This window comes from Chionomys nivalis, chromosome X (assembly GCF_950005125.1).
Source record: "Chionomys nivalis chromosome X, mChiNiv1.1, whole genome shotgun sequence".
Classification (NCBI taxonomy): Eukaryota; Metazoa; Chordata; class Mammalia; order Rodentia; family Cricetidae; genus Chionomys; species Chionomys nivalis.
Genome location: NC_080112.1, coordinates 119279310 through 119304050, shown reverse-complemented (window position 1 = coordinate 119304050; position 24741 = coordinate 119279310). Strand labels below are relative to the sequence as shown.

The following is a 24741-nucleotide window of genomic DNA, read 5'->3' as shown; positions in this document are numbered from 1 at the left end:
GCCACAGATTTAGGACAGGAGTAGGAGTGGGTGGACAAAGATACCCAGGGACTATATTAAGCAAAGAAGAAAGTTCCAGTTGTTGAAGAACCAAAGGACCCAGAGATTCTGACTTGTATTCACTCTGCTGCTAAAGCTAAAAATGATTAATGTTGAATGGTAAGTTTCGAAGTCCTTGCCTTCCCTGCTGCCTACCTTCTGGTAGTGTCTACATTATATCTTTCTTTTTTTTCTACCCTTCGGTATTTTAAAGTATTCCCATCTGTTCAGAATTACTTTAATTCCAAACTAGAATGTCTGTATTTACTAGGGGCGGTGAGTAGTAGTAGAAAGAAATGATGGAAGGAGGTCACTGAGGTGTGTGCTGGAAAATATACCTTGGGCACCAGTCTCTCCCCTGCTCTTAGACACTGTGATGTAAGCAGTGTCTATCAGATGCTCCCAGCACCATGATAGTCTACCTTGCCTTCGATGTACAGGATTCAGCTGACCTTGAACTAAAACCTCTGAGATGAAATGGTTTGACTGAGGTATTTGCCACATTGATGAAAAGTTGACCAGCTCAGATACCATCTGGATAAAAGTAAGTACATGTTAAATAAAATCGCCCATGATATATACTTGTGGAGCTAAAATAATCTATTGAAAAAGCTGTGTTGTCACCTTAAATAATAATCATTTATCTGCATAAATACCTCTCAGCAACTTTCTAAAGATATCCTTAAATTACTTTGAGAGAAATAAGACATTAAGCTTCAAAGCTTATCCAAAATAAAAACCATTTGAAAATGCACAGCGTGGGACAGGGTGTGGCTCTGTAAGAGAACATTAGCATGCTCGAGCTGACGGGTTTAATAATTAAAATAAAAATCCACAGTAAATTTGGATGAACAATTAAGAATATGGCTCTGTTAAATAAAAGTATTTGCACTTTTAATGTTGCAGGACTTTGTTTTTATTTTGGTAACTATATAGAAGCAGAACCAACAAAGTTGAATGGAGAAAATACAGCAATTTTTATATTTGTACCATATGGGTAAAAGTAAAATAATTTATAATAAGGATTACTTATGACGGCTGGAAAATTTCAATAATAAGCACACTGTATACCAAACATAAAGAGTGCTAATTAAAGAAAGCCAACACTTTCTATATTCTATATTAGAAATAGCTAGTCATTTATAAACCTTTCAAATAGTAGATTTGCTTCAACATTCCAATTTTAATTAATGAACTACTATTACTCCTTTGGAAAACAAATACTTAAATGCAAAGATTCCCATGGAAAAAAATGGTGTTTTGGCTAAAACCGAGATTGGAAGATAATCTGATCATTTCATCTCTTCCGTTCCCTGTTTATTAATCCGGGGTATAGTGCAACTACATTTTTGGGGGTTGCCAGCAGGAAATCCTTTCCAAGTAAGCTGATTCCAATGAGTCATTAAAATTATAAAATACTATATTGGGCTGCAATAAAAGTGCTATGGTTTACTATGACTGTTTTCTAAATTTATTCATTAAAACTTTAAATTTCCTATACATATATCGACTGAAACTACTACTGTCAAAAACTGAAAGTTCACCTGGCAGTGGTGGCACACGCCTTTAATCCCAGAACTCAATAGACAGAGGCAGGTGGGTCTTTGGGTTCAAGACCTCCCCGGTCTATAAAGTTCCAGGTCAGCCATAGAAACACAGAGAAACCCGTTCTCGAAAAACAAAAACAAAAAAGAGAAAAGTTCATTTGTGTATGGGGGCATATGCCTCTCTAGTCCTAGACCTTGGGCATCGGAGACAGAAGGATTTGAGGCTAGCTGGGCTACAGAGTAACAAGGCCAAGTCTCTAATAAATAAATAAATAAAGATTTAATTGTATTAAAAAAGAAAAAAAATCTTCAACAACAACTCCATCTCAAACCTGAACCCAATGACCCATTGCCATAACATGAATCCCAACATTTCCCATCATTTGCCTTCTATGGAAAGTCCTGAGGACTTAGTAACTTAGTCTATTTTTGTGACTGTCTCTAAAGTCTTCCCGTTTTCTAATTTAGAATTCTTCTCTTTTGTGATTTTGAGCACTCCGAAACAGGTAAAGGATACCAAAAAAGTACTGAAATATGACAAATATATGATGTTTGGTCTAAATTACAGAGGCAGGTTTAGACATTACATAATTTATTTCTTGTCCTTTATCTCATGTTCTATTATTCATTAAATGCAATTTTGAGTAAAAATAGAACACATCCTCTAAGTTGACCCTACATTTAAGCTAAATGTAACCTAAATTTTGGTTTTCTACTTGCATGTCTAAGTTTGTCTATAGCCACTAATACATTCAGAACTACTTAGTATCTTCAAAGTATGTGCCTAAAATAATCACTTGCTCCCTACAGCATTCTGAAGCTATGGACAACCTCACCAAAGCACATTTTCCTATTGGCTAGTACTGGGTAGCAGTCACGATTCCTTCTTCAGTTTAATCTAAGTTAGATACTGCTGAACGTTTTTATCAGTCATCCACTAAAGGGTTTGAGCAATGTAAGTTCCCATGAAATTGCAACATATTAAAACCAAATATTTATGCTTGGAGGTTTCCAGAGATACAATTTTTCACGATTCAGATTTGTAAAGTATATATAAAAAAAAAACTTGTAAACAACAAAACTTGAAGAAGTAGCCAAACTGAGCTTAAACTGCTCCTGCTGAAGATAGGGAAAACATTAGCAAACTTATTTAAGACCATGCATTTATGTCAACTAAATGCATCTTTCTACCATGGCCTCTTTAATATATTAGTCACTGTGCATAGTGTCATATAAAGGCTTTATAAATCACAAATATCAAAATCAATAATTTACTGTTTAGTCAAACCCCCCTTGAGAGAATCAGCATGATGAATTAGTTGTCATGAGTAAGCACAGAAAGAAAACTTTGCTAATGTTTCAGATACACAGAAGAGCACACGTGACCAGACTGCATAGCGCTCTCAGTCTCATCGACACATCCAAAGGAGGAGGAATACAGGGATGTTGTGAAGCTCTGACCACACAGCAGTTTGGACAGCCTACTTTTTCGGACATTCTTTAAAAATATTTTCAAATTAAAAATCTGGCAAAATTTAGCTATTAAAATGCCAAAACTTAAAATTATTAAAATACCAAAACTTATTTTTCATCTCTTAGTGACATTTTCCTCTGCCTTTTACCTTCTTTAAGTTTAAAACAGAGACACAAGCCTTTCTAAAATACCTCAGTCTTCAAAAGTCACAAAAGCCACGGTGATCCACTTCAGGCATAGACACAGAAATGTGCACTAATGCTGCCTTTCATTCCTCACCCTTGTCTGCCCCTCGTCCCGACTGGCTTAGCTGATATGCTTTGACATAAAGCATAGATTCTGCTGAGAGAAAGATGTTCTTCCCTTGGCTCTTCAAGAGTCAATAGCGAGGCACAGCAAACTTTTACCTTTAAGGCAAACGCTCTCAAACATTAGTGTTTGAAGAATCACCTGGGGTGAATAAAATGTCAAAGTCTGGGGGCGGGGACTCATACTTTGCATTTTAAACAAGTACTCAGACACATTATCACACCAGGTCTACTAGGCTTGGGGAAAGGCTGCCTTAAAATCAAGGTAACTAACCCCTGCCCAAGATACGCAAGCCACAGTAATATTCAGGTTCCTCTCCATCAATGGACCGACCCCCTTAGCACATTGCATTGGCTGCTCACCACTGTCAAACCAGTATCCACAGCCCTTATCATGCCCTCCCACATTCAAAAGCGTCTCAGGTCAGGGAGAATCTGAGAGCAAGATGCCCAGATGACAGAGGCAGACAGACAGATGCACAGTGGCAAAAAGTGTGAAGTACAGGAACTAGAAAACAGTGGAAGTTAGACTTATTATGCAATCCGGTTTCAAAGTTAGCCACTGGTTTTAAGCTTCGTCCATTAGCAAAATTGGACAGAACAAGAGACCCGTGGACTGGCTGCAGCTCTGACACTAATTAGCTTAATGACCTCAAGTGCTATTTTTCTCTTCTGTAAATTAGAGGAAAATGTTACTTCCCTTGTTTATCCCACAGCAATGATAAGAAAGCCAAATGAACTTAGGCTTGTGAACTGAAACTGAAAAATACAAAGCACAACACAATGATGCAAATATTATTAACACAGTTCTTAATCAACACACCCTAGACATCAATGGAAGATTAATTGATAACTGAATGTCTTCAAATACCTCAGGGTCTCTTATTAAATAAATTCTTATCAGAAAAAAAAAACAGGTACAGAAAAATGTAGACCCTTAGACATACCCTGAAGTTGATTTTTTGAATAAATCCTTGAAATCGGCTTGTTTTAAAGACAATTGCCTCCGTCTCCTGAAAGTCGAGTGCAAAAAAAAATCTGGTTAATTGTGACTTTATTGTATTTGGTTCAAAATTTTCAATGCACAACCTGAAAATATTTAATGTAATTTAATAGGCCATATTTGTAAAATCTAAACACTTAAGGCCATACAGAACAGTTTGCCACTATATAAATTAGTTTTTACAAAATGTAACAGAAAATCGTAAGATTCAATTTGTTTTTAGAAGCTTTCTTAATATTTCAGAAACTATAAAATTCAGATTGGCATTAAGTACTACATTGATTTGCAGCTGATCTACAAGGCCAAGCTAATCAAATTAGCATAGAAGGAAACAGGTTTTTTTTTTTTTCAGTAGATAAACCTCAGCCTTTGGAATGATTTGTCAGTTTTTTAGCTTTTTACACTTAAAGGTCAGCTCCTTTCTGATACACTGCTTTGTCATGAAGACCAGAAAGCAAATGACAGACATTCTAATCATTCAGAGAACATAGGGCTCATGTTCTTCTAGGTTAATTTACTACCTTTTTTCTTATTTCCATACTGCTTATAATTAATAAAAACAGGTAAATAGATGTACAATCCCCTGTACAGTAAATTTCGGGGACTTTTTTCCGTGAAGTTTTCTAATATAGCCAGCTCCTTCGGGATACACACACGCACGCACGCAGGCACACACACACACGCACACACAAACACACACACACACATGTATACATATACATCTCAACACTGGACAGATATTCTTCTGGTACTGCCTCAGGAATGCAGTTTTAAAAATAGAGACCACTACCAGAAACACTGCAGTAGATGCTGACAGTAAACTCTCCTTAAAAAAATGACAATTTGCTGGCAGATGTTTGAGGCACTCCAACCCAATGCAGAATTTATTTGCATTTATTGCACTGATGTTGCTATCAGCTTATACAAAACAAGCATTAGCCTTACCTAATATTTTCCTCAAAATAAGCCATTTCGGAAACTTTTTTTCTGGATCATTTCACAAGCATTAGTGCACTATTAAATCATAACTAGATTAAAGTCTAGAGAATCTTTAGAAAGACCATGACAAAGACATTATCTAAATATTCTCTTAAGTGAAAGGGCTCTCTACAAAAAAATGACGCTGTAGAGAATTTTATTTCTTTGTGAAAATGATATATTAAAGACAGCATCTCTTTAATGGAAATACTATTTCAAAGCTTATTTTAAAAATGCTATACACAAAAATATTATGGTTAAATAATAAAAAGGTATAATAGGTTAAATTCACATTTGTCATTACTTCTTATTAAGCCTTGCCAAGCAAATGGCAATTCTATTACTCCTATGCATATAATATACTAAAATATCTTTAAATACAGGTTATTTTATATTCTTATTAATATTATTCCTTTTCTTTGTGTATATAAAAACAATCTGGTGTGCCACCTTCTGGTGACTAAGTGAAATTATCTATCTCTACACAAGTCCCTATTCTTTATTTTAACTTTTAAAAATACATATTTCTCAACATGCATTACATTTATGCTATATAAATAAATCCATTCCAAAGTCTGAAGTAAAATAAAAATTCCTTAGAGGTTTTGTAAAGGGAAACCAAGCTGTACACACACACCCTATGATTTTTACATGGTTACCAATATGTCTCCTGAATTCTACAATACATATAAAATTGATTTTTATATACCGTTACACAGCCACATCTCAAAATAACAGGCATGCCATTTTAATGAATAAGTAAGAGTAGTAAATAAAGGAAAAGAAAGGTTTCTTACCAGTAAGCCCATTTTTCTCTTAAGGTTTGAACTCTCATCATTTGTCATGTTCTTGTGGATCCCTCTCTCATCAAATTCTCTGGAGTTTTAAAGTTAAGAGCTGTGATGCACAGCTAGGCTCTGCTACTACACAGTAGCGCACCCTAGTGCCTCTGCCTGGTATAACACTTCAGCTGTGGCTCCCAGAAACAGAAACAAGCCTTGCAAATACAAAAGTCCATGTCCCGCACACCTTGCCTTGATAAAAAATTAGTCAGTGCAATTGAACTATTTATATTTCACATCTAATCTCCTGATCAGAAATGAAAATGAAAACTGAGTGAATCCAGAGCTTAGAAAGCTGAAGAGGAAGAAAACGCTCCTCTCCCAGCAGAGGCAGGGTGAGATGCTTGCACCAGGAGCTCTGCCTCAGACAAAACATGTTTACCTCAAAATAAGCTTATTTTTGCCAGGATCAGGGTTCATTATTTGTAATATGGTCTTAAATCTTTATTATCTTTCACACTTTCCTCTATACCACAGATAATATTAAATCCTAGCCAGTCATTAAATACTGTATTTTTTCTCTTACATCAATTTTCCAGGAATCTACCTCCTATTGGTTTGTCTAAACAAACAAGCTACTTCAAAAGAAACACATGTAACTGTCCTCCCTGCATCTCCCATTTTAATGCTTCAATCATAGTATTTCTAGATCACTCTTTTGAATAAAGCTACATACGATAAAATTTTAGTATTCAGTGAGTACTCAAAATTCGTTTACTCTTGAAATTACCTGTGTTATATACTATGCGTACTGATACTGATAGACAAGTGAACGAGAGAGACAGCTTTTTTAATCTCAAGAAGCTCCTGACTGAGAGAGGGAATCAGGCAGAAAAACACGGTGAAGAAGCTTTCATGGCACAGAACCAGGGTGCCAGAGCAGAGGAAGAATGAAAACCGTGCTGCAACTGAGGCTAAATACTGACTTACAGCTGGCGGTGGCTGAGTGGCTGCAAAGAAAGTGGCAGTGCTGAGGGACGTGGATTTCAAGGCATACAAAAGACCACAGAGCAGAAGACAATGCATGACAGTGAAAAGATTTGCATTTTATCCTTTGTGTTATGAGAAACCATTTGTTGAGTGAGTGGATGGATCAACAGCAGAATTAATCAGGCAGTAAGTGCAGCAAGGATCCACTACACAGTGGCTGGCTGGCTCTTTCAGCTCACTGCTGTAGCAGCCCAGAAACAGCAGGCTGTCGTTCTCTCCGTCATAACCAGTTTTCTTTGTTCTTTCTTGCTTTTGCTCCACAGGTCCTCCTGGCATGCATTTTTACCCCCTCCATCTCCTTTTCTGAGAGAAACCCATCCTTGTAGATTTACCCTAAATTGTACTCTTTTCTGTAATACCGTTCAATTTTTCTTAAGAGGGGCTTGCGTTATTCTAATGTTTAGCATGCAATACATAAGAAATCACTTTGATCCTATGCTCATTACATGAAACCGAATTGATCAAAAGGGTGACAATAAGGGCAGAAGGCAGAGAACGGGGCCACGTGAGTTCAAAAAACCCACTTTTCCAGATTTCAAAGTACACACCTCTTCTAATAACTTCCTAAACCATGCTCAAACCTCCAAGGAGAATATAAGAATGGTGGGGGAGATGAGTCCTGTTAGACAGGAGCTTCACTTTATTGCTAGGTATGTCGTACCTCTAGTTCCAAAATTACAGAGGACAGGTGAAAGATGCCAACAGAATAGCTGAAAGATGGACAAGTGACCTTTAGAAAACAGCTGTTAAGTTGGGGAAAACTGTGACTATGTTTTATCACTAGCAGTAAAGCAAAAGTATTCACCTTGAAGCCATTCAATAAACTAAAGGAATTCATGAGGAGCACAGAAAGAGATGGGAAACAGGGTGAATTATTTGAACCTGCTTCAATATCTTCAGGGACATGCTGTTAAAGGAGAATACCTACATGTAAGAAGAAAGCAGTAGTTTTTAAAGGGTTAACTGTTTTGCTAGGAGATTAATATAGAAAGAGGTGTCCTTAGGCGTGTGAATATCAGTATTTTCACTCTATGGAATCACATGTCATTATGCCCAATGTCGAATACTCAGTAAGTATTCGAGCTTTGTTTTATCCTGTTTATGGATGCATGCTATCTTAAGATTTATTCAAGGATACAAAAGCCATGATGTTTTCATTTATGTCAACAATGAAAGTCTTTTCATCATAATCATTGCTTTTATGTTCAAATGAATGAAGAGGAAGAGGCTAATAATTTCAAAAAGTAGCTAATAATTGAAAGTGTATGCTCTCTGACTTAAGATTTTCAAGATGAGTTGTCTACATACCCTTCTCTTTTATTGAGAGCTTTATACTAATTTTTAAGAAAAAAATAAATACAGAGGAAAATACAGACGGTATGTATGTAACTTTGGAAACGTGCCACATCTTCTCAAGTAATCTTCAGGAAGGACGAGTAGTTAGGAGGACATAAAAATTGCTCAATTTGTCTCCAGAATAATGTTTGAAAACTGCACATTAATGATATCAGGGACTGAAAACAAAGTAAGACAGACCATTCACCCGTTTAGTATAATAGAAAACAGAGTAACTCTCCTAGTATTTTCTTTAGATCAGACAGGAAAGACAGATCAAGTTTACGTTATCATTTCATTAGAATAGCTATTTTTACTGAAATTATTCTAGCTAGATAATTTCAAGGTTGTAAAGGGAATGGGGGAGAGGAGTGATTACAAAAAACTACCAATGAAAGCCCATTAGTAAGTATCGGCTATCTGTGATTAGTTGTAACAAGTGTCTACTAGGCTTACTATAATTCGCTCCAATTTCACATTAAATATCATCTTCTTATCACATTCATGACAGCTTTCTGGCTGCTGAGATGTAAGATAGCTCAGAACATGGTTGAAGGTAGGTTGTTTATAGAGCTTTCTGTCCTTAAGTCTATGTATGGCATATTTGGAAAATCATTGGTATAAAGAAGGGTTAGTCAAGGAGCTGACAGCTGACAACCAGGGAGCCTGCACTTAGGTCCTGACTGACCTAGGTCCTCTGTGCCCATATTACAGTTGTGTAGCTTGGTCTTTTTGTAGGATTCCTAATAGTGGGAATAGGACCTGTCCCTGACTCTTTTACTGGCTTTTTGGAACCCTATTAATGTTTTATATTTAAAAAATGATTCATATTCCTATAGCTCCCAAGTTCATACTACAGGAGAATTACCAGATTTCAGTAGTATTGGCATTCAGTACTATGGAGCAAAGGAAAGGGAATGGCTAAGAAGGCTTTTACCGCTACTGATAACTTGTCTGTGGATTAGGAGAGAAATGGGAAAGGAAGCAAAGACTAGGGTTTCGTAACATTCCAGTCCTAAAGAACAAAATCTGAAATTTCTTAGATATCCTTAGAATAGGTCACAACTCAGAACAGTAGGGATGGCTAAGTGGTTAGGAGTAACGGCTGTTCTTGTAGAGAACCAGGTTCAGTTTCCTGACCAAACCTGGTGACTCACAACTATTTGTAACTTCAGTTCTGGAGGGAGAGATGCTCTCTTCTCGCCTCCATCGTTAAACAGGCACATACAAGGTGCACATACATTAAGGTGAAACATTCCTATGCGTTTGATAGGTCAATAAATCTCTTTGTTAAAAAAAAATCGTATGGATCCTGCAATCTTTTCTCCCCTTCTTCTAAAGGATTTCCAAAGCTCTGCCTAATGTTTGGCTGTGGGTCTGCATCTGTTTCCACCAGTTGGTCTCTCAATCTGTTCAAATGTGATGGCCAGGGGTCAAGGACACCACAGGAAAACTCACAGAATCAACTAACATGGGCTCATAGGGAGCCTGCACGGGACTGACCTAGGTCTGCTGTATATACGTCACAGTTGTGTAGTTTGGTCTTCTTGTGGGACTCCTAACCGTGGGAGCAGGGGCTGTCTCTGACTCTTTTATTGGCTTTTGGGACCCTACTTCTCAGACTCGGTCACCTTGCACACACCCTTAATACGTGGGGAGGTGCTTAGTCTCACTGCAACTTGATGTGCCATGGCTGGCTGATGGCAGGAGAAACCTGCCTTGCTTAGTAGAAAGACGAGTAGATTGGGGTGGGGCGGAAACAAAGGAGGACAGGGGGGATGAATTGGGAGGAGAGGAGGGAGGGAAAACTGTGGCTGGAATGTAAAATAAATAAATGTATTAAAAATTAGTAAGGAACAAAATTCATAGCATGTAACTGACTACACAGCAATACAACAGATGGAAATTCACACTACTTAACCAATATTAATTATTCAAAGTTGACCATAAATATACATATTTTACTAACGTAAAGAAAGAACCTAAAAGGGGTTAGAATATATGTGCTAGGATATTGGTTAATTTTAAATTTTTATCATTTTATTTTATTTTATTTATTTGTATTTTATATCTGAGTGTTCTGCACATATACCTGCAGGCCAGAAGAGGGCATCAGATCCCATTATAGACAGCTGTGAGCCACCATGTGGGTGCTGGGAATTAAACTCAGGTCCTCTGGAAGAGCAGCCAGTGCTCTTAATTGCTGAGCCATCTCTCCAGCTCCATTATCATTTTAATTTGAAAAATAAAAATAAACTAACTGAACTCCCCAAACACAAGCTCAAACCTTTTAGATTAATAAACAAATAAAAACATCCCCATCTGTCAGTTACTTGTCGATCTGATTTTCCTAGCTAGATACTAAGATATTTAGTTGTGTTAAGTACCAGCTTAATCTCAACCAGAAAAAATTCTAGTATTTTATTATACTTCTTAATTCTTAAGTATCTCATTTTCATTTTCATGTTAACCTGGTCCTCAAGAAGGCAATGTTCTCATCATTCTACCAGTGAGAAAACGTCGTTAAATGATGCACTTGGTAACAGCTGCTGAGATAAATGGAAAACAAGAATCAGGCCTCTGACATCTAATTCAGTGTTTATGAGGGGCATACACACATGCACACACGTGGGTACACACACAGTGTTGTTTATTTTAAGGAAAACTGCAAACTACAAATACTAAGCACACTATCCTCTCTAAGTTTTCATGTAGTGATGAGGAGGAACAGGGAGTAACTCGTGAAAGTTTCACTATACCAAAACAAACAAACAAACAAAAGTTGCAGAAGTGTTGATCTATACCTGTGCCAGAAATATCTTCCCAATGTCAATTTGAGGTTTCCTTTTACCTATAAATCAGCAATTTTTTTTTTCTTTTCTTTTTTTTTTTTTTTTTTTTTTGGATTTTTCGAGACAAGTTTCTCCGTAGTTTTTGGTTCCTGTCCTGGAACTAGCTCTTGTAGACCAGGCTGGCCTCGAACTCACGGAGATCCACCTGCCTCTGCCTCCCGAGTGCTGGGATTAAAGGCGTGCACCACCACCGCCCGGCTTTCTTTTTTTAAATCAGCAATTTTTTGTCATACATTTTAAACATCTCATATTTTATTTCCATTTGGAATTCCGTGCTCCCTGTCAACCAAAGAAACGTCTAGTCATGCTTAAATATTCATGAACACCCCTTTCATGAAACCCTCCCACAATCCCTTACCAGGTGCCGGGTTCTAGTTTCCTGAGGAATATATCTCCTATCTCTTTGGATTATAGCTGCTTGTTTCTTTTCCCTCCCCATCTTTCTACACACACACACACACACACACACCAAATCCTACTCACATAAGGTTAGATTTTATGTTTTTATAATCCCTAAGTCAGTGCCTCACAAATATCAACTTGATAAAAAAAAAAGATAAATTTTGGAAAACTCATGTCAGCAGAGGTAGGTTCTTCTTTTCTTTCTAATCTTAATTTTCGATAAATAAGAAATCATTAAAGGGGTTTTATCCTCCCCAAACTAAAATATGAGTCACAAGCCGCAAACAAAAGACTGTAATAGCAAGCAGCACACCGAAAGTGCTTCTGTTCGACGCTTGCATGATAGACCGTGTGACTGGCAGCACGCTCAGCACAGCAGATAAATAACCATGGAAGAGATGGATGTGGGGGTGACTCACTAAATGACTAATGAACTGTATTGAGAAAAGAAAATGCTTAGCTAGAATAAAAGCGGTGCTCATTGTCAATTTTCTAAGTAAAGGCAAAATTGGTAAAGCTGAGAGAGTGAAGAAATGTGTTTCACAGGCTTGTCACCACCTAATCTAGTGAATGCTGAAAAAATGAAGCCGCGCCTCCTAAAGCTAGTCATTTCCACAGACTAGTAATTAAAAATGATAGAAGTCTATTCTGTGGATTGCTAGATTCTATTAAATTCTTATTTCCACCAGTGTTGATGAAAGAACACATTCTGAAACCCAATATTGGCAATCAATGCTCCACTAGATGGAGCAAAAATATTAAACAGTAGGCTCAATCAAGCAAGCTGCTGCACACTGCCAATACCCAGTAACACAAATGGTATGGAGGGCATTCGAGAGGAAACTAAACAAGCAAACGAGAGGCTGGGAGGAGGAAGGAGACTAGCAGAACGGTGGGAAGGAGTAAAGCAGTGGGGGGGATGGGGGGATACAGTCAAAGCACATCATATACTCAGAGGAATCTGTCTTAATGCAACCCAACAGCATGCACAATTAATACATCCCAATGAACAAAACATGATTAAGTAGAGAACTGAAACCCAGGAAGGCATAATGCTAATATGACCTCAACTTTCAAAATAGAGGAATACAGAATTTTGATTAAAGATCTAAGAAACCTTATCCAATTAGAAGCTTACTTAGGTTTACGAATGAATCTCTGTTCTTTAGCTCCACATTTCCTTGTCTCTTCTTTCACACAGACTGGCAGGGAACAAATATCAAGGACATCAACACAGGGAACAATATAAAAATAAAATACAACTGGACTGCCCAAGAGAAAGAGCCTGTTTGCAAACTGGATTACCACGGAGTACGGGCAGTGAGGGCGGAAGCTGCAGGAGCTATGTGGGCTAACTGATGCGGATCATTAGCCACTATCTCCAGGGTGTCTTGGGAAATGGCTGGGAGGCCTGTTGGCTTTCACTAAGAAGAAGAAAAAAAAATGTGGTCTTATAATGTGATCTTTGGATTTTGCTAACATTGGACTCAAATTTGAGGACAGCAATTTAGCATGCAAGGCCTTCGAGCCTGGTTGAGAGTATAAGAAGCATAAAGGCTGTTAGGAATCCGAGCCTAAAGAAAGAGCAGACCAGGAGCCACACAAAACAATCAGCCAGCCAGGAGTGCAGACACTGCCAATTAAAGGAAGAAGGTCCTGGACAATGAAATACAGAAGGTAAGATGGGACCCTGCATTAACAAATCACAAGCCACAGCTGAGCTTAAACACCCTACCGCTTGTAATCTTCAGGAGCCTCTTTTCCTTTTTAATTTTATTTAAATAACTTTTTCCATTTATTTTACATACCAACCAGCTTCCCCTCCCCATTCACTCTCCTTCCATCTCCATTCAGAAAGGGACAGGCCTACCATGGCCTTGCACAAAGCATGCCACATCAAGTTGAGGCAAAACCGAGTTCCTCCCCTTACGTTGAGGCAGGGTCAGTTAATCCAGCATGGGGAACAGGTTACCAAAAGCCAGCTAAGCGCCAGGGAGAGGTCCTGCTCCCACTGTTAGGGGTCTTCCTAAGAGATCAAGCTACATGATTGCAGGAGCCTCTTTTTCAATGCAATTCTATTTCCCAGTACAACTACTTAACACCACCACCTTGCCCAGAACTGCCATGTAGCCATGAAGAAAAAAATGACGCAACCTGATGCATATAGCAAGTCTGTGCATGAGAATACAAAGGACCAATGTAAAGGGGGAGGCCAAGAAGGGAAACTAAGGAATGGTTTTAAGCAAGAAGTGTGCCGTCTCAAAATAGCTGCTGCTGTTGTGAAACTCCCACTTATCTCCAATCTCACTTCCTCCTGCCCCATTGTTTGCTCTGTAGTACTACCAAAAATTACAGCGATTACAGGTTCGTATGAGCTAACCAGAAGCCTGCTGAGATTATAATAACTCTAGCTTCTGAGATGAGGGGGCTATCAGATATTCACACATTCGTGTGGATTAGTTCAACCAAGTCTCTTCAAAAGCAAAGAGCTTTTGCCCTAAGGGACTGAAGCTGGCTGGACTAGAAGGAAAACTTCTGTGACCCTGGCAATATTAGGCAGGGTGCTATTTCATGAATGTAAGCAGCACAAAGGGACCTTGGGAGGTAGTAGGAATCAAGGAAATGGGGCTCAGTGGATAAAGACCCTTCCAGCCTTGAACTCTGATAACCTAAGTTCCATCTCTGGGAACTGACTCCCAGTTGTTGTCATTTGACCTCCGCAAGTGTGCCATGGCACTCACACATGCCTACACAGATAAGCATATTTATACACTTAGAAATATACACGTATATACACACATGTGTAACAACAATTATAGAAAACAAAACCATGAATGTGAAATAGAGCAAGGAGGTTGTATATCTGCCAATTTAGAGGGAAGACAAGGATGGAAAGTGTGTTGTAGAACAGGGAAACCGGATGTTCAAAAGGTCATACAAAAACAACAAAGCTCTTCTGTTGTAAGACAATACTCATCCATTGCTGGTGGGAATGCAAACTTGTGCAACCAATTTGGAAAGCAGTGCGGCGGTTTCTCAGGAAATTCGGGATCAACCTACCCCTGGACCCAGCAATACCACTCTTGGGAATATACCCAAGAGATGCCCTATCATACAACAAAAGTATATGCTCAACTATGTTCATAGCAGCATTGTTTGTAATAGCCAGAACCTGGAAACAACCTAGATGCCCTTCAATGGAAGAATGGATGAAGAAAGTATGGAATATATACATATTAGAGTACTACTCAGCAGTAAAAAACAATGACTTCTCGAATTTGCATGCAAATGAACAGAAATAGAAAACACTATCCTGAGTGAGGTAAGCCAGACCCAAAAAGAGGAACATGGGATGTACTCACTCATAATTGGTTTCTAGCCATAAATAAAGGACATTGAGCCTATAATTCGTGATCCTAGAGAAGCTAAATAAGAAGGTGAACCCAAAGAAAAACATATAGTCATCCTCCTGGATATTAACCTTCATCAGGCGATGAAAGGAGACAGAGACAGTGACCCACATTGGAGCACCAGACTGAAACCCCAAGGTCCAAATCAGGAGCAGAAGGAGAGAGAACACGAACAAGGAACTCAGGACCGCGAGGGATGGCCAGCTGGACTGGGTCCGAAAAAGCATGGGATAAAACCAGACTCGCTGAACATAACAGACAATGAGGACTGCTGAGAAGTCAAGAACAGTGGCACTGGGTTTTGATCCTACTGCACGTACTGGCTTTGTGGGAGCCTAGGCAGCTTGGATGCTCACCTTACTAGACCTGGAAGGAGGTGGGAGGTCCTTGGACTTCCCACAGGGCAGGGAACCCTGACTCCTCTTTGGGCTGATGAGGGAGGGGGACTTGATTGGGGGAGGGGGGGAAATGGGAGGCGGTGGCGGGGAGGAGGCAGAAATCTTTAATAATTAAATTTAAAAAAAAAGCTCATCTTCCTCCACAACTCTGGCTTCTGGTCCCAAGTCAAGCACATCTTTCCTGATGCTGTTTCTACGTGGCTCTGGGTCTCAGGCTAGTACTGTCCAAGGGGCACATTGACTACACACGCAGATTAACTCTAGTAATTGTAGTTATCGCGTCTGGGATACACATTTCACCATCACAGATGTGATATGCAATGGTTAAAAAACTGATTTGCAAGTAAACTTTGAGAAAAATTCCAAAAAAAAAAAATCTCTTGCAAATATTGTGGATGACCTCCTGTTTTCATAGAAGTTTTGCCTTTTCTTGAGTTTCAAATATTCAAATCTGGTTATTCTAAAGGTAACCAAATGCCCTTTTATAAACTCCCCCAGCACTCACCACGCATGTGTAGCTGCTTCTCCTTACGTGTGCTCATTTCAGCATTTGAAACAAAGACTGTAAGCCAAGCACCTACAGGCAGAGGTCCTTCATTCAACTACTCAAGCGTTCAATAAGCATCTACTTTGTACCAGGGCCTGTGCATAGGCTGCTACATCGACACAAAAAATTCAGGCCCCCACTTTCAATGTGAGAATGGTCTAAGGGACATGAGATGTGAAGTAAATGCAGTAGTCTCTAGCTGGAATAAATGAGCAAACCACAGATAGCCTTAACTGTACTAGAGCAGGAAATTGGAGAATGCTTAAAAGAGATGACATCGGACCTGAGTATTTATAAACACGCAAGAGCATGTAAAGCATCAAGTCAGAGGGGAGCAGAGAGGGAGGAGGATACAACGCTAGTTAGGGCACAATTCCAACTGGGACCAAATCAGGTCAAAATAAGATAGCAGTACTGGAAGACAGTCAAAGAGATTTTTACGGAATAGAATATAGAAGTCTAATTAGCAAATGTTTATCACTTACTATGGGCCAAAGAATATTAAAAATGTTTCGCCTACTTGATCACTGAATTTACTATATTTTTATAATGTAAATTTTGATAATATCCTTTCCAAAATACAAAACTAAGACAGAATAACAAAGCAATATGGCTACTGTTACACAGTATATAAATACTGGACCTAGAATTCGGAACAAAGCAGTCTAGCTCCAAAAGTCATATATTCTTAATCCCCTGATATATTATCTCCGTATGTGAGGGGATAAAGGAGAGACCGAATCTAGATGACATTCAGTTTATTGATAAAGAAAAAGGTAGAGGTAGAAGGGGCTTCTAACAGAGACAGCAACAGTGCCTAAGTTAAGCCGAGGCTCTTCGACTTCAGTTTATTTTCTCTGTATCGTACTGCTAGCCAAACAGGTACCATATTATGAACCCATTTTGTCCTCTGTTCAAGAACTTGGCACATTTAGATTCTTGGAATTATTGATAAGTCCGACTTTTCACCTTTCTTAGGATGAGAGCTCCAAAGGCAAAAACCATGTCTTTGTTCAATTTTGATGAGCTTAAACTAATGTTCAATATGTACTCATTAAAAATAAATTCCCTTGAGCACAGAAAACAGCGTTTCTTGAAGTTTCCATTTTCCAGTCATCTGTGACTCGTCCTCATTTGTCATCTCAGTGGAAACTTTATTGTTTACTTTTGTTTTTAAATCAATACTAAAACTGAACATTTATTTTAAAACAAAAATTCCTGTGATTGTGACAAGAAAATTACCTTTGATAAAAAACACTTCATCAAAAGAGATAGATTGCTCCTATAACAGGTAGTATTTGTGATCAACCTAATATCATCGCACAGAGTATCACACACCACACTACTGATTAGGCATCATTGTTGATAGTTGTTTATTTTTTGAGCTGACATTCATATGAAATAAAATTAATGACTTCAGTGAACATTTTAGAGGCATCTAGTGTATTCAGAATGTTGTGGAGTCATTTCACCAAAATTGTTGCAAAATAAATTTATTCCCCCAGATAAAATTTATATCCATGAAAGACTTGCTTCCCATCACCCCTTTTTACATTTTGGCTATAGTGAATAGAGATGTCCTGCACATGAGCACACATTGGTTTAAGCATGAGTCTTCAATTCTTCCAGAGATATACCTATAAATGATATTTCTAATTTATAAGGTAATACTACAATGACCATTAAAAGACTGAACCTCTTGGATAGGTTTTGGGTAGCCTTTTTTGTATTTTTGTATGTTTCAAAGAAGCACTGTCAATGAAAATTTTCACACCAAAATGTGTTTCTATACATATGGCATGCAAAGAAAAAAATCATTCCCATTATGCATATAAAATTGAAATTTCAAATTATTTCATCGTATTTATGGAATACTTGTTTTGCATAAAATTTATTATTCTATAACAGCAGCAAATAATTTGAACACATACCTAATTCTGTCTCCATATACAATCAAATGACACATCACTAAGTTCATTAAAACCATTCCTTAATATTGCCATAACCCTCACTGCATAAATCTGTTTTTTAAAATTCAGTTTTTATTTACTGAAACATGATGACTTCAAACAATAAAATAGAAAAAACCCCACAGATCACCCACTTAATCATTATGTATATTATAAAGACTTCTTTGTTTCTTCTAATAAAGGAGGGTTTGAAGTATCCATGTAAACAATGCAGAAATGCATTCTTGAGCATGCCAGAGCATTGCACTGGTGATGCACTGGTCTGAGGGAGGTAGTGGTACCTGTCCTAGTCTTGATTTAAACAATAACATCCATTAAAGTGATAAGTGTGATACCGCATGGTTTTCTTCTTCCATCAATCAATAAAATAAAGACTCTATTCAAATTGTGCTTTGTATATCCAGTACAAAACACAGCACCCTCTAGAAACCTCTGACCTAATAGGATCTTATCCTCAGATATTGCATTGACCCCCAAAAAGAAGCTTAAAACTTATCTTCAAGCTAGCAATACTAACAATGCATAGATTCCCCCTCTCTGTCTCTGTCTCTGTCTCTGTCTCTCTCTCTCTCTCTCACACACACACACACACACACAGGAAGGGAAGGGAGCACTAAAGAAAGCTTTCTGACAAATGTCTTTAACAACTCCTGAGAAAAGTTGAGTCTGGTGGGCACTGTATATAAACCAAGCTATAGGCAAAAACTAAAGGAAGGACACACATTCATTTAAATTCGTAATAATTTCCACTTAGGAGAATGCAGTCATCCTTTCATTTAACAGGACACTTTGGTTCAAATAATAATCACTACTTTAAATTGCATGCTCCATTTCTTTCTATATATAACCAAGCATGTCATCCTCTAGAATATTCTTCGTCTAATGGCAAGTATAATTTAATTCTTATGATATACAGACTATCATAAAAATCTCTGCATTTATTCTTCTTCAGTGAAATTTAAACCACTTTAGAATGCAAGTATCCATTAATATATACAAGTAGTATAAAACTGATAAGCCACATTAAAAGTTAAATTTTCTATGTGGAGATTGTATTGCCATTGATTCACACAACTTAAGTTTGTTCAAAAACAAACACAAATCTGTCCACAAACAAAATATTTTGAAAATCGTTCCAAGAGAATAAAATGATTATAAAATAAATATAAGGGTTAACAATGATAATACATGTAAAGTGCCTAGCGGAAGTCCCATGAACATCACAGCCATTTAGCAGATGACAGCTTAGATCCTTCAAGATCAGGTGGCTCTCCATGTAACTAAACCATGGATCTTGAGGCCATAATTAAATTTTAATTATCAGGTTTACTTTAGTCTGATTTTCTCACCTATTTTAGCACCCAGTACATTCAACCCCATCTAATAATTTTATGTATTTTTAATATGTTTTTTTGGGTTATAAGCATCATTGAGTGTACAACAAGGCTTGTAAAATAAATGGTAACTAAACTATTAAGCACATAAAAGGGGAAACCATCTACGTAATAAACAAAATATCATCTTGCCTCTTTATAGCACCATATTAATTGTAGAGCACCTTTATATTTTGTGATTTCATTCATTTGTCATCTTTTATAGCTCTATGGAGCCAACAAGGGAAGCTAAGACCCATGGAAGTCAAACAATAGTTTGATATCAGCAAAGCTGTGACTAAGAAGTAACTTTATAAAAAAAAAAGGAAACCAAGTTTATAAAGACTAATAGAAACAGATTGAGAAGAATAACAACACTGACAATCTTAGTAATAAAGGCAGTAGCTAGGCATGGAGACAAAGACAAGAGACAAAGACACAACACATAGAGCCCCAACAGGAAGAAATGCTCATCTTTATGGGATTGTAAAGCATCACCTTCAAGGAGACTTGAAATGTGTTATTTTATCTTGTTCAACTAGAAACACAATGAAAGTGACACTCAAATGGACAACGGAGACTTTAAATTGCCTTCACCTGTCTTAATCTAATTCCTGAAGGTTAAAAAGACTCCACAACATCAGAGGACTGGAATGGCATAAAAATGGAGTCATGAGAAACTGATTAGCAGTGCATAAACTGAATTCTAAGCTCAAGAATCGTAGCTACCAGAAGCAATAAGCACCCCTAAGATCTAGATTAAATGACCAAGGAAGTGTTTTCCACACAGGACTGGAGAGGACAAACATCAGGCTCAATGAAGGGGACAGAAGTTTCTGTGTTGTTCATCCAGTAGAATTTTCCAGAGATTTATCATTTTTAACATTTGGAATGCCTAGACAATATCACTGGAAGTACTCTGCAATAAATCTGTTTCTGTGGACATGAGGAAAAGCTACTGAATGGAGAAGATAAACACCACTGAAGATGTCCTAGAAAAAGCCTGCTGAGGAAAAGGAAAAGACACCAGCAACCAAGCCACTCCTTCCTGACTTAACTTCCAAGTACCTCTATTGGCACAACTTTAGTGGCTAAGTGGAAAAAAAAAAAACCATTTAGGCAGGCAGTGGTGGTGCACACCTTTAATCCCAGCACTCGAAAAGCAGAGGCCAGCAGATATCTGCAAGTTCGAGGTCAGCCTGGTCTACAGAGTGACAGAGTGAGTTCCAGGACAGGCTCCAAAGCTACAGAGAAACCCTGTCTTGAAAATAAAAAAAGGAACATTTAAAGGGGCCCAGTGCATTTTCCCAAAGCAAAACAATAAAAAGGTTAATTTGAAATTGAAAGAGCATAAGTAATTGATCCACAGTTTATACAGAAAAGCTAGATTGTTTATTAAGAAACAATCCAGCTATGTCAAACACTTGTTTTTACAAAGTCCATTTTCTAGTCATACTTGCTAGGTCTTGCACCTCTATTGCTTGTATTCGATTACTCCGTGCTATATAAATTGTTCATCAAAATGACATGTGCCATTGGGTTCCTCCTCATCAAAGTTGGTTTGTAAATAATAATTTATTTTATACTTGTGATAGGGAGATTATTCGCTTCATGTAATGGATAGGAACACCAACAACAAACACCAATGCTGGCTCACTTCACTTTTTGACACAGCCCTTCCTCAACACAGATCAGCCTTCATGCAGGGCCTTAAGTCATCAAGAAGATGTTCCAGGCCAGAATCCATCCGTGTCAAAGAATCCTAACCATAGTTAGATATTGTGGATGTTTTTGGCTGCAAAATTATCTCCTGCTCCAGAAGTCCCCAAATACTGTAAGATCAAATAAATTTCATCTACTTAGATTAAAAATATATTTGTGGAAGATTGTGATACTCAAAATTATGTCTAACAATACACTTCCTTTAACAAAGCAGAAAAGGGCATCATTACTGGCTAGGAATGAGTCTAAATTCAAGTCGCACTCAATAGCTGTCAAGGAATGTTTCCGATGAGTTTGGATTTTGTGAACCAGTCAAATTGAAAAAGAAAAAGAGAGAAAAGGAGGGGAAGGAGAAGAAAGACTAATTTATTAGGGTAGCAACTTTGTTTCACAAAACAATAACTTTTTTCCAGTTTTTGAGACAGGGTCTCACTATGTAGCCCTGGCTGTCCTAGAACACAGTATCTAGACCAAGTTGGCTTCAAACTTACATAGATGTACCTACTTCTGCCTTCTAAGTGCTGGAATTAAAGACACTGCTACTACACCTTAAGCAAGAACATTTTTAAAAGCAACCCTTATCAACAATTTGAAAACACAAATACTTGAAAATTGAAGGCACCTTCTTTTCTTTCTTGCAATTTATTTGGTACCAGAATCTGAGCTGATCTGAATTTAGCTGACAGTGAATCCTGACTTGTCCTGGCATGAGGCTAGTCACAGGCTTCTTCTCTCACTCAGTGTAAGGGTTCCTAAGTGACACCTGGAGACATCACAGTAGCTGATAGTGACACGCCATAGTAAACCCTTCGAGGCCTTCTATTACATAGAAGACAGGATATGGATCTTATTAGCTTTCTGAAACCCAAAATGAATGTAGATTTCAAAACAAACCTCAAGTCAAGCTTTTTGGACAAGGATATAGATCCACAACTGTTCATTTCCATGGTTTCACCGAATCAGTAGGATTTAGGGAGTCGCCAAGTAAAAATAGTCTCAGAAAAAGGCTAGACAACTTTTATATACACTGAAGTTAGATTTCCGAGAAAATATCAAATGGTCCATTTTTATACTGTACTACAGACCTTTGTTAACTGACATGACAGAATATTACCCTTGAAAAGCATCCTATTGGATGACTGCATTCCAAAGATGACCCTAGGAACCCTTTGTATTCTGAGCAGGACTGGTGTTATGGGTCATGAATGAGAAATGATCCTATGACTCCTGTAGACTGTAGATAGATTTCTGAAGCAAGAGCTAGTGGTCATTTGTAAGCCAACTGACAGCAGACTTTCAGGTTGAACACTGAAATTGTCATTACAGTACAAATGAGAAGGATGCACAAGGCTGGACCAAGTGTCACTAAAGTGTCGTTGATGTTGAAAGAATTGATATGACTGAATGAACATGAATGTAGAAACTCAGAGGTTTCCTAACTGTTAACACCGGGAAAGCTTAAAGGAAGCCGCCTTGCCTCAGAAGAACTTTATACTTTTTTAAGGCTCTATAATCACTAGTGGCTAATTCTAAGACAGGGTTGGGGCTAGTGTCCAAGAGGATGGGGGTTTGAGGCTTAATTCATTTACTTTTTTTGAACGTTAGTTGAGCAATCCACGTGCAAACCATAGCTATAGGTGTCACAGTGCATAACAAAATCAATAACAGAAGCAAAATGAAAAATTATGACATCTGAAACTAGTAACACTTCAAACCTAAAAATTAGTATTAAGAACTTATCTTTACCATGTAATAGTTTAGAACATTTGTCTATTTTGTGCACTACAAGATTTTATTGGCACGTGAACATTTTCACGATATTAACTAGGAGATAAAGGCACAATATGCAGTGTAACAAAACAGTGTTTCTATTATTAAATATTCACTACATGCAGTAATTTAACTGTCTTAGATATATTCCATTTAATTCACACACGCATATATATAGATAGATAGATACATGTACACACATACATATGTCCTATACAGTGTGATATTAGTTTAGAGATGAAAGAGAATTAGAGAAGTGAAGGAACCTTCCATACTTTACACAGCTAGTAGGAATTAGGGCTTGAGTTGAATGTGGTAAGAGCCCCTGCTCCTAATCAATCACTACAACAGACCCCATTCTATCCATTATAATTGGGTGACATTCAAAAGTGCACCAAAGACTAGAATGAATATACATTGAAGTCTTAATAAAGACTGTCTTAAGCTATTTTATTGCCTTGAATATATACTTTTTACTTTTCCCTGTGTTACATAATATAGTAATAATAAACAATAAATATGTGTTACATAATGCAGTCTACCATTCCAAATGATAGAAAGTGAGAACAATAAACTTTTAGCCTGAGATTCAGGAAAAAAAACTTAGACATGCTATATGAAGTCATCAACACACAGACAAAGATAAACAAGATGGCTGCGGATGAGACCGCACAAGATGAATGTGCAGAATATGATCAGAATTATGAATAACATATGACATGTAGAAAAAGAGAGACCTAGCAGCATTTTTTTCTCCTTAGGACAAAAAAAAAATTTTCCTGGAAAATTTCTCTAGATGATAAAACATGCAACATTACTAAAATGTACATGCCATTTATATACAAATATACAGCTTTTCAGTGATGGGAAAATAAAATAATTTCAATCTACTGTAGGATCTTATGGCAATAATAGAAAATAACCAAATTCACAAGATTTCTATATCAAAATAAGCCAACTGTATGAAAAGTGAATGATCTCAGTATCCCTCCTTCTAGGAAAATTCTCAACTTATAATCAAATGCACAAATAAATCTTCAATCCAGTTCAGAAACATAATTCATAAAAAAGTCATGGGCCAAATCTTTGTTAAGTAATAACTGTATTAAATTCATTTACTATAAAGTTAATCAAATATGTTTATATTTAGACTCATACATAGTGAGTATGTATATTTATACATAAGTATGAGTCTGGATTTTAACTAAAAAGGAGGAGCTAATATTGCCAGCCCATAGTTTACAGATGTGCACACTTTGAAGATAATAAATGCTGACTATTTTAAAACATCACAGAACTTCATTCCTAGTCCTGTGTTCATCTGACATCATACACTATTACAAAATGATTGTCAACATAGATGTTCCATGCATTAGAAATTTTCTTATATAAAATTTAAAGGAATAGCGAAAGCTTGTCCAAATGCCTTCAATATAGTAGGCTTGTGCAAAAGGTCCATAAACATAAGAAAAGTCACAAAGTAAAACTCTAAATTTGAGTGCAGCAACTAACCACTTCTCCTTAATGGACTGATACAAAAATTAAATCAAATCTTATTTATAAGGCAATTAAATTCAGAAGCTCTATCTGAACAGAAAATTAGGAACCTGAAAATTAGAAAATTAATATGAAAATATAAATTTCACTAATACTAAAATTTTGTGAGAATTTATGATTTAGGTAAGTTCCTTAAATTCTATTTCTCTACTGTATGTCAGGAAGTATGTCAGGAAGGCATCCTGGAATCAGGTTTAACTAGATAAAACAGTCTAGTTCTGGCA

General features: G+C 37.3%; 1 protein-coding gene across 5 annotated transcripts in view; it reads right to left on the bottom strand.

The window, feature by feature from the left end:
• The window catches only part of Klhl13 (kelch like family member 13), a 178077-nt gene that overhangs the window by 67208 nt on the left and 86128 nt on the right, over window positions 1-24741 (bottom strand). For 3 of the 5 annotated variants that reach the window (XM_057760279.1, XM_057760280.1, XM_057760281.1), the window contains one exon: window positions 4316-4381. The exons of 1 other annotated variant lie outside the window; for it this stretch is intronic. In XM_057760279.1, the coding sequence (XP_057616262.1) occupies window positions 4316-4381 (66 nt within the window). Of the gene's footprint in view, window positions 1-4315; window positions 4382-6146; window positions 6221-24741 lie in introns of those variants that run through there. One more of the 5 variants, XM_057760282.1, reaches the window with a different exon arrangement.